Source organism: Tachysurus vachellii, chromosome 4, assembly GCF_030014155.1.
Source record: "Tachysurus vachellii isolate PV-2020 chromosome 4, HZAU_Pvac_v1, whole genome shotgun sequence".
NCBI classification, from domain to species: domain Eukaryota; kingdom Metazoa; phylum Chordata; class Actinopteri; order Siluriformes; family Bagridae; genus Tachysurus; species Tachysurus vachellii.
Window position 1 is genome coordinate 16,319,437 of NC_083463.1, and position 11,682 is coordinate 16,331,118.

An 11,682-nucleotide genomic window follows, 5' to 3' on the forward strand; every position below is an offset into this window, starting at 1 on the left:
CCTAGAAATTGCCACTAAGGCAAACAACTATGAAATAAAATTATATTTTTGAACTGTAGACATCCATCCATCCATCTATACTCTAATGAGTCATAAACAACCTGGAGCCTATTTTCAGGAGACTCTGGGCACAGGGCAGGGTACACTGTGGACAGGACGCTAGTCTATCACAGGGCACAATTGCACACAAACACCCGCACACCTAATCACAAACAATGAACAATTTATAGACACCAATCAGCCTACAAAGCGTGTTTTTTGGGTGACAAAAGTACCCAGCGGATGGCCCCAAGGAACAGGAAGAGCATGCAAGGTCCACATACACGTGGCGGAGGCAGGAGTCAAACTCCCAGTGCTGGAGGTGCAAGGCAAACATTCTAACCACCAAACCACCATAATCCCCCAACTGTAGACATACATACAGTAATTCTACATAATGAATCACAGTGGTCTGTGAGAGTGGAAAATCTGGAAAGTTAGTCTAATACATTTTTAAGTCTTTTCTCCAAAATGAAATAAAATAATGCTATTTTGGACCAGTTTTTGTTTCTCTTTAATTTGTGTATGTTAAAAAAATATTCAGACAAGGGAACTGATCTGATCTCAGTTTGCTCTGAAAGTGAGAGCGAGGAGGCTGGTGCCCAGCAGATCCCCCAGTGAAGTCAGGTATGGGATGGAGTAATTATCAGGGTCCAGACCACGTCGCCAGATCAACCACACCAACACATCTGCCACGTACAGCAGTATTAGTACCTGCAGCAAGAGGGAATAAGACAGAACAGAGCAGTGTGCTACAAGCCTCTCGTTTACATATGGCTCATGTCTGGAGCTGGGTGTGAGCCAGCCTTAGTAATTAGAACAATCACTTTACACCTGGTATAGTACAGTATACACTACTATGGATAGTAAGCACTAGAGATGAGCCGGATACTCGGCTGAAACGTGTATCCGGTACGGATAAAGCACTTCTGCCGAGTACGAGTATTATACGAGTAATACGAGTCAATATCTGTGCTCGGATTGTATGAAAATCATCATTGGGTAGCTGATTGTGTCAGCGTTCTGTGATAGGCTAGTCACAGTGCCCCTCCACTACACACATACAGATGTATTGTGTTGCTGTGTCTCGCTCTGCTCACTCACAGTCACACACAGAACTGCTCTCTGTCTCTCCCTCAGTCACTCGGGTTCGCGGGTCTTTTCCGTTAACGTTTAGGGTTTCTTCAGCTTTTTACTTCGGGTTGTTGCGTTAATAATACATATTTACTAACCAGTCGAGTTCTGGTAAACGTGGGTTCCTTCAGACGTGGTGCTTGCTTGGTAGAATGCGACTCGCATTGCGTCTCTGTCTGTCGGAGATTTTTTTCTTTTTTAAACCTTCAGCTGTCTCTAACCAGTAACCAGACACTGAGTGTCTGACACGTTTTTGCTGTATTTCATAAAAACATAAAGGTAGTAAGCTAGTGTTATAAATATTACAAATTAATTATTACCAGTAAAGCCCCGCCCATTTCAAGACAAGTCCCGCTTACTTCCGGGTTAGGCCCCACCCACTCCGAGTACAGATACATATACTGATAATTCATATGGTTAACAGATACAGATACAGCTGTACTCGTTCATCCCTAGTAAGCACTACATATACAATTCAAAAAGGGATGGCATTTTCTTCAGAAACGACTACTATCAGTGAAAGCTTGAAAGTCTGAGTGAAAGCCACGTTTTGGGTCTGAAGTAGAGTGTGATTACAGATTGAAGATGCTGCTACAGTTTTTAAGGTAGACAACGTCCCATTTTTTTCCAAATTTCGTCTTGGTAATTTGTGTCCATTCCCTAACCCCATTCGAAAGCTCCACTATCTCACAACAGCTACCACCTGGGGAAAGTGGGGCAAATACTTGCTGAGTCACAGAGTAGCATAACAAATTTGGAGGAAAGCTTTATATTCCCTGTTCAGAACACATCATCACACAGCCACCTGTCATTAGGTAATGTAGCGTCAAATTGATTGACAAGAGAGAGAAAAAGAGTATGACATTCATCCCACCCATAGAGCAAGGCTAATTTTGCTTTCTTGACTCCTTAGCTCCTGAAGACACTCAGACAAAAGATAAAAAACTCTTGTTGGTTTATATACAGTTACCAATGTTGCACTGTGGCAAACCCACAAAAGAAAAATATAATCATTAATATTCTGATACAGCTTAAAGCATGCATATCACACTTTAGACATGTTGTTTTGAAATAAAGAAACTTCAGACGCTAATCAGAGAGAAGAGAGGTAACCACTGATGAGTTTTTCTAAAGCTGTATCCTTAATTGAGTCTGTGTTTATGTTTGCGCCAGTGGCCCAAACCTGCAGGAGTGCAGCACACAGGTAACAGCAGACAAATGCAGATGTCATGGCAATGTGTCCACCCCGTAGCATCTGGACTGTGTAAAGGAAGAGCAGGTGACCTGGAACCACCAGCATCAAGAGAACTCTAGCAGATCTGGAGTTCACTGTTTACACATAGACACACAATTTAATAATCCTATTTCCTGACATTGATTAGTAAACAGAATTTTGTAAATGAGATTTTTAAAAACCCTGGACGTTTGACTGGCCTCTGACCTGAGGAGCAGAAAGTCATGCTGGGATGAGGGCAGTGTGTTTTAACGTGTGAGGATGTGTCTCCAGGAACACAGATGCAGTGCATGTAGGTGGAAATGCGGCTGGCCTGAATGCCCACCAGGTTCCCACCTACACCTGAGACAGAGGGAAGAATGATTATTTAATGCCAGACAAACTCTGAAATCCTGTTCACATAAATTCTGAACTTTATTTTATTTCAGAATGTAACTGTTTGAGGCTGAATACAATTGAAAAGTAGCTGTTCTGTTATCAGAGCTGAAATGAACACACATTAAAGTGGCATACATGTGTCAAAGCAGGACAAAAATCACAAAGCATGCATGAGCCCATGTGATGGTATGTTGATGGTATGTAGGTGAACTCCAAGCGAATCTAGTTTTTGTTTCTTTTAATCACATTTACCCCGTTCCAGAATAAGTCTGGCTATAATCATCACTCACATAGCTCATAGATTTAAGAACATGCGGGTTTACAGTCTTTTAAAAGAGCAGCATTGTGTTCATTTTTAAAGATGATCTTGAATACTGCAGGCTAGGAAATGAAGCTTCCTCAAAGTGGATAATTACAGAGTAGAAAGAACAAAGCTAACATTTATTTTCATGATTGTGTACAGCTGCTGGCATTTTATAATCTTCAGTGTTGGCATATTGCACTTGCCTCCAAGACAGCTGACAATAAAAATGTTAACGCTGATCTGATCAAATCAAGTGGAACAAAAGGAGAAATAGTGTGTGAGAACGAGGCATGTTAAAGAAGAGAAATGAAAAGTGAGAGCCAGAAAAAGAGACAGGATAGAATAGATAAAGCCAAAGCAATGAGCTAGATCAGTGGATAAGAGGAAGTGCTGTGAAGAAAGATTACATGGTGGAAAATGGGATAAGGATGTGGGCACAGTCTACTACAATAGGATATCTTAGAAAGGGAAAACATTTTGAATATAGGCAATTGCAACTAAAATTGAATTTATTTACTTTTTTATTGAATTGATTACTATGCTTATTTAAATATGTAAATATTTGTCCTAATTCAAATCTTCTTATTCTAATAATAAGAGCAAAATGATCTGCTAAAAGTATATAAAAAAGTCTAAGAATCAGTAAATGTGTCTTAAAACGCACTTAATGATTTTATATTTGTTATAAGAATATATTATACATATTACCAAATAAATTGTGTATGGTGTAAAATAAGGTGTCACTAACTAAATGTTAGGGGCCTTGAGAAATATGGTAGCATTGGGTTGAAAGGTGAATGAGTAAGAGGAGGATGGAAAATGATCTGAAGTGAACAGAAGGAAAAAGAGATGTCAGAAGTAAAAGAAAAATGGATTAGGTTCATACTGTGTCATTATGAGAACTGGATGACATGGAATTGTGTGGAATACAAAATATATCTTGCAATATATTTAAAGTTGTTTAGTGTGAGAATAATGACAAACTAGGAATTATGGAAGTAAACAAGAAGACTGTATAATCATATTATGCTGGGTTCAGTGTTTAATGTAGTCTGTGAATACTGAGAAATAGTAAAGAGAGAAAGAATATAAATGATTGAAAAAGAATCACTGAACCATTTTCTGGTAATCACTATGATTTTAAATGTTATTATACTGTACTGTATTTGTATAGCGCATCATTTTATGTCAGAAAGCAGCTTTACAGGAATATAAAAATTCAGACCAAACCGAAAAGGAAACTCATCCTCATCTGGATGACACAAGATAGAGTGATCCTATATCCAAAATGACACAATAACAGAAAGAAAACGGATTCTTGTTTATAATCATGGTGTCACCCAGATGAGGGTGGCTTCTCTTTTGAGTCTGGTTCCTCTCAATGCTTCTTTCGTTTCAGGGAGTTTTGAGGGATGAATTTCAATTTAAAGTGTCATTTGCCAATTAAATATATTTCTATTTTTTGAATTGATTGATTTTAAAGTGATATATTCCTGTCAAGCTGCTTTGCGACAATTCGTATTGTTAAACGCACTCTACAAAATAAAATTGAATTGATCTGAAAACAACCTAATAATCCTGAACCTGTAAAAGTTTCCAGAATCCTTGCTCTATAAACACAAAGTAAACTGTGTTGTTTAACCAAATAAGATAATTTTAGCATCTGGGAGTGACATTAATTAATTAATAAATTCATATATTAATAGATTAATTGATTAATAGTTTTAATTCATGAATAATCTTTTTTTTATAGGTTTATACAATAAATACCTCCATTTGCACTGACCAGACTCTGCTTGGACACTTTTAACTTGTTTTCACACACAGTGATGTTTACACCACAGTGCTTACAGGAAATGTACCCCTTGGCTGGTGCACCTACCGTTAATGATGGGTGTGAACACAGCCATGCCTTCAAACCGAGGGTCACTTACAGTCTTATCAAGAATCAGACCTCCAGCACTGTGAACACACCAGAGAAGCAGAGGTTTACCAACATAGCCTGGTTTGCACAGTTTAACAATGTACAGATGGTGTAATTGTCTTACTTTGTTAAGAACTCACCAAAGTGACTATCTCCATTTTTTTTTTTTACTGATTATACGGATTCTGTACTCATGTGAATGTTAATGAAAGCCAGTAACCCAAGAAGGTTCAAATGCACAAATCCCACAGCATGTATTGATGCCCACAAAACTTCATAAACGATAAAGGTCACAGAGCGCAGCACAAAATGAGTACAAAATGGCAAAATAAAAGAACTTCCTCTGAGGCAGATGTGGAAGTAATTTTGATTTATATCTATAGCCATACAGATATATATATCTGGCCATACAGCCATATATCTAGAGCCCCATTGTTGCATAATAGAAATGATTATTCTTGATGTTTTACCTGCTGATTAGCATAGCAGTGATAACAGGTTGCCAGCCTGACTTCAGCACCTCTCTGATTGGTGGACTGCGGCGAGCGATGGCCAAACAGAGAGGAATGAGCAACAGCAGCACAACACATATCAGCATAAGTAAATACCACATCTCTGAAACAAAGGAAACAGGAACAAGAAATTAGCACTAACAAGGACAAGCTCATGAACGTGTTTTCTAAATCTAAACCCAATGTGCAGGGGCTTGTTGACCCACGTCCTACTTCCCTGTAAATGTAAACACTGTTGTGAAATTTTCCAAAACCATACAACACCTTTTTTAACCAAATTTTTGCAAAATTTTCGTCGTCCTCTGCTGTCCTCTAGAGGTAAATTAGCACTAATACTGCATTAGTAAGTAAAACACTCGTAGGTTTGTCATCCCTTTAAGCCATTGAGTATATTCAAATATTCACTACTGCTAATTTTGAGTAACTATAGCTAACAGAAAAATAATATCAATTCTGACACTACATGTCAATAAATGTCACTCTCATTCCCATTCCTGACAGTGTAGCAGCCACTAAATAATTTTACATAAGCATACACCAGTAAGTGATTTCTATCTTAACTAGCAGCAGGATGGACATGGTTGGTTTTATTATGTAAATCAATATTGCAGCAAGCTGAGATGCCCAGTTAAAGTGCAAACACAAATATTGAGGCAAGGTCAGGAGCCATGGCTGCATTAATATTTATTAGCAAGACAACAAAACCACAACTGGCAACAACAGCTTTGTGTGAAACTATGAAACTGAAAGCTTGTACTTATGGAACATGGCTTGGCTACCAGATGAAACTGGTCCCAATTGTACTCCGCACACAATGTACATTACAATGTCCTTGACCATTATGTGATCACAAGCATACCTAATATTCTCTCTCTCCCTCCCTCTCCCTCTCTCTCTTCCTGCCTTGATCCATTCTCATGCCGTACTTCCTGTTGGAGTTCTCATTACATATCACACAACCGCTTGCTGATGAGGATGGCCCCACATGAACAGTCTGGAGATAATACCACTTAGAAACAATGGAGATGGCTTTTGGACTGATATTATCATAATGAGTTAATAGTTGATAACTTCAACAAGACTGGTTATAACAGGTATGTAAGCAGATACCTCTCAACTGGAAGAAGCAGCTGCCAATCCCTGCCAGCAACGAGAGGGTGATGAGGTCACCGAGGCTTGCAGCTATAGGGGTTGCTACATTATCAGGGTTAATGCCCAGCTTTCGAGATCCAATGATCACAGCTACCATCAGCAACCCTGTATGCACAGAAAAATAATGGAAACTATGTTTTATATAAAATACATCCTATGTGGTGTAACACTAAAAAACACAGCTATTCAAAGAAAAACACTGAATCCACTTTCACAGTGGTAAGTGTTTGAACAGAGGCAAAGAAAGAAAATGACTTATCACTCTATGAGCTGACCCAAAGTGAAAGCAGAGATGAAGGCTGTGGTCACACTGCTAGCAAACAGTACAGCAGCCTGATGAAGGTCTATGCGGCCCTTAATCAAGCTTCCCAAACCTACTGCAGCCAGTGCAGCCAGAAAACCAACCACTATGGCCTGCACCTGCCAGAGAGAGAGAGAGAGAGAGAGAGAGAGAGAGAGAGAGAGAGAGAGAGAGAGAGAGAGAGAGAGAGAGAGAGAGAGAGAGAGAGGAAGAGAGAGAGAGAGAGAGAGAGAGAAAGAGAGAGAGAGAGCGACAGAGAGAAAGAGAGGGAGAGAGAGAGGTAGAAGGTGCACGTCAATCAAATACGGGGTCATTTGATGATTTAATGATTATGTGTTTGTATATGTGCATGTGTGAGTGTCCAGTGAGAAAGACCTGGACTAAAGCTAGATTGGAGTACACCATCAGTGTCCGCTGCCTGGGATTGTCTAGCTGTCCGGTGTTGGCCTGGATGAAGATGAGATAAAAATGAAACAGTTAATAGGAGTTAATTCTTGAGTTAATTTATGTATTTTTCATATACCATCAAATATTAAATGTCTGTTATTGACATTTGTGTGGAACTACAGATTGGGTTGAAAACTGATTTCTTAATGGAAATTATTCTACTGTAATATTTATTTGTTTTATGTTTGTTTGATTGTTAATCAAAAATATCTATCTTTGAAATTAAATATATATCTTAGATTTTATTTAATTTATTTAATCTAAAAACATGCAGGACAAAAAAAATGCAGGATTTATGACACAGGCTTTGAATATCTGTATTCTACTGACAGACATTTTGATTCTTTTTAAAAAATAATCTGGAAAAGAAAAACATTTCAAGCTTTGAATTGTAAATGGAAGTACAAACGACTAGAAATTCTAGAGGATTAGGATTATTGTCAAGATACATCCACTTTGCATTGTATTTCTTCGTTTGTTCATTAAACACTTGATATTTTTGTTTTGTGTATGTGTGCTCACTGCTGTGGAAAGTCTGGATGCCAAAGTCATCTCCAGATTTCCCTTTAAACCCACTAGTGCAGGAACCAATATAAACACTTCAGATATTTCTTTAAGCATTTCCCAGTGCTGCAACATAGAAAGACTAAGAATTAATGCAAAAAAGTAACAAAATTATTTAATCTATAATTAAACCATGCACCTTTTTGCACACACACACACACACACACACACACACACACACACACACACACACACACACACACACACACAGAAACATACTTGTACTGTATTCATGATCATTCCTGCAGCCACCAGACTGAGGCCTGCCAAAAGGTAAGGAACTCTGGAAGGTAGCCACTGGCTGGATGTGTCAGCTTACAGGTGAACCCTCACAGCTTCTGTCCCACAAATGCTAGCTCCAGCTCCAGGTGCGCAAAAACCATCACAACCACCATAAATTCAAACACACAGCTCGGCTTCGACGATGACACTGAGTGTATAGTGCATAACATTGTGTCCTTCAAATCACACCCAAAGCTTTCTGAGATACAATTCTAGAAGAATGCAACATGAAGGACTGCAGGGTCATGTTGTGGAGAAGACAAATAAACATTTCACTGGTGGCATATTTATGATCAGCAAGACCTCTGAAGAACCAAATATATTGTTGATTTAAAGATGATGGGATGAGATGATACACTTGTTGATTCCCTGTCCTTAACTGTTGTTTTACTGTCCTGTTGCTCAGCCATTTTCCATCACGTCCTGTTTCAATGTCATTGTATTTGAAGGGCAGATTTGATCTTGATCTGAAGGGGTCATTTCTATATTTCTATGCATACAAATGTACAAATGTCTAAACTTAAAAATGTATCTTTCTCTCTCTCATACACACACACACACACACACACACACACACACACATACACACACACACACACACACACACACACGCACTCTTACACTTCACTCCTTATCAGCCCTGCTACTGACGAACTCCTGTGGAAGCCACTGCGTTGTCCGAGTCTAAAGAGCATTCTGGTGCGCTGGGACAGAGAGACCCAGAAGGCAGCCAGCTTCTTCTCTGATGAGTTTGTCCTTCGTTGCTCGGTGGTCACATTCTGCAGCAGCAGGTCCCCCCTCATCATCTCTCACACACGGACACCAGGTGCAGGCAGCTCACAATCCTGCAGATTTTAGATCAGGCTTTTCCTCAAGCACAGTGTACTTGTACTTGTGTCTGCAGAGTGGGTATCCTCTGATCAGTGCCGTCTGATCTGTGGCACAGTCGTGAGTCCTAAAGTGACGCAGGTATGAGAATGCTGGGTGGTTGGTTCTTCCAGAAGCAAGCACTCTCTCTCTCTCTCTCTCTCTCTCTCTCTCTCTCTCTCTCTCTCTCTCTCTCTCTCTCTCTCTCTCTCTCTCTCTCAGGAGTGAGTGAGGGAAAGACAGGCTAATTCCAGCCTGATATGGTTCTTTCTTCTTTCTCATTTTTTCTGCTCAATCTATTAAAAGCCTCTGCTCCTCCCCTCTTTTAAATCAATTTAATGTCTTCTTGTCCTTTCCTCTGCTCTTCATTTTTCTGCAGAAAGGTGTGAAACTACATGTGCATACACATATGTCATTACCTCAATTGTCATTCCAGAACCTGTACAATTTAATCACCTCTCCTGGGCACATTTAATAGATTCATTTTTTTAAATACTGACAGTGCTTTACCCCTGTCACTTAATTCAGAGGACAACACAAAGGACAGCCGGTGAGTCAGCAAATACGTGATGAGTCATAAGGTATATGGGCCAATAACTGACAGGCTTCTCTCTATCCTCTGCAGACATGACGATGCTGTGATAACAGATTTTCAAAACAGTTCCTTTGCATTGCAGAGAAATCATGCATCTAAAAAATTCAATCTGAATGCTATAGCAGTTAGTTAATGTTTCCTAAGTGCTTCTATTAAAGTCAAGATGCATTATGTAATATGGCACCTGTTACAACATTGATATATCTGAGTAATCTCTGGTACATTCATAACTCTTTCCCCCTCCACACTCTGGCACGCACAGTAGTCTAAATACTGCTGCTTACTTTTTTACTTTTCCATATAATAAATGTTTGATTTATTTGCAACAAATCTGGATTGTTATCAAATATCTCGTAGTGTTAATGTATACAAAAAAAAACACTTAACAAACAAAACAGAGTCTGGCTCGGCCTTGGGATGCTCTCTGGATGGTTTTGAGATGGTGCTGGAAAAGACTCAATAAACTCACAGCTATTCTTGACAATAAACAGCATCCTCTCTTCACGACCTACTGGGGAAATTTCAGAGCGGTCATCTGCTGTAGAAAGGAGCAGCACAGGAGGTAATTTGTACCAACAGCGATCACACTGTACAACATTTTCTCTCTGTGCTGGGACATTATTTTGCACTGAGCCACAGTCTCAGGATAATCTCAGTGTACAATAGTTGAAAGTTACCACTTTCATATTCATGTTCATAACCATAAGCACTCCACCATTCTACATATAGAGAGCTAAATAGCTAGTTAAGCTAGTCAGCTAATGTTAGAAAACTGTTAGCACCATGTATTCAAACTACTCTATAAATGTAACCTTACATACAAGTAGAAAATGAATTCATGCAATGGTTAACATTGTTCTATTTAAATTAAGGACTGAATTAGCATCCTAGCTTTGTTGTGATTCCTGCAGTTTAGACATGACTTTTGTAGCATGTCTTAAAATAAATTTCTCTGTTTACAATAAAAAGTTAAATACATCACAGTTCACCTCCAATCAAGCCCAACCTGGTAGACATTGTTTACCAGCAATTTTTCATTAAATAGCATTTGTTTAACAAGATGGTGTCTTGACAAGTTCAGCATGTGTGTTTTGGTAACTGGTCAGACCAGCAATATCTTTCAGCAGAGCAGGATTTTTTTCTAACCAGGCATGTGTTATAGTTCTTTAAGCATAGACAAATTGTGATGAATGGAAACTGTTCATTAAAGACTTAAACATACCAGGAATCGAAAATAGGCCTATATTTTTTTAAGCTATGCAAACAAAAATCTATTGTAGAAGCTTTAATTTAATTTCATGTTCCACTGTAGACTAACAGTCACAATAAACTGGGTCAGGGTGATCATGACATCTAGTACTGTTGAACAACTCTGACATGCTTACATGTATTGTCAACATTGCTAAACTAAGCATTTATATCTTTTCCACAACATGCTTTTCATATAATGTTAAAACACGATATAAATTAAAAAAAAAACCAAAAACACAGATGAATAAGCACATATATATTATCAGCACTAACCTGTATTTCATCCAGCACCATTCCAGCTGTGACTGTTCCTAGTCCTGCAAGCCAGAAAGGAACCAGCACCTGCTGAAAAATGACCGAGGAAGATTCTGTAGTCATTGGGTCCATCTTGACATCAAACTAGCTGTCTTAAATTCAGGTTGTTGTAGTAGACAGGTAGACGGGTGTCATTCATTTAAATATTCTTCTACAATATGGAACTATGCACAGAGCTTGACTATATAGCTTATAGAATTGTTCAGCTTTTTCTAAGCTTCCACTAATGTTTTATTCAGTAAAAGATGATGAAATAAATGTAAAAAAGAAGTAAAAGTAAAAAGATGTCAGAATCCTGTAATCCACTGAAGATTGGGCAGTAAAACACCTGATGTGCTTTGCCCACATGAACTGGGCAGCAGCCTTATGGTGCACTGGGAAGA

At 38.8% G+C, this 11,682-nt stretch overlaps 1 protein-coding gene across 2 annotated transcripts; it reads right to left on the reverse strand.

Annotated features, from left to right (window-relative positions):
* Positions 1-295: 295 nt before the first annotated feature.
* Positions 296-11,416, reverse strand: LOC132844516 (solute carrier family 41 member 1-like). 2 transcript variants are annotated; one of them, XM_060868024.1, is made up of 10 exons: positions 11,258-11,416; positions 7,948-8,055; positions 7,354-7,425; positions 6,953-7,097; positions 6,636-6,782; positions 5,484-5,628; positions 4,972-5,051; positions 2,615-2,749; positions 2,357-2,502; positions 296-753 (listed from the first exon to the last, which is right to left on the reverse strand). In XM_060868024.1, the coding sequence occupies exons 1-10, from the start codon at positions 11,369-11,371 to the stop codon at positions 604-606; spliced, it is 1,242 nt and encodes a 413-aa protein (XP_060724007.1). In that variant the 5' UTR covers positions 11,372-11,416; the 3' UTR covers positions 296-603. The 2 variants fall into 2 exon arrangements, with proteins under 2 accessions (XP_060724007.1, XP_060724008.1); XM_060868025.1 differs by lacking the exon at positions 11,258-11,416 and adding an exon at positions 8,209-8,367.
* Between the last annotated feature and the right edge of the window lie 266 nt (positions 11,417-11,682).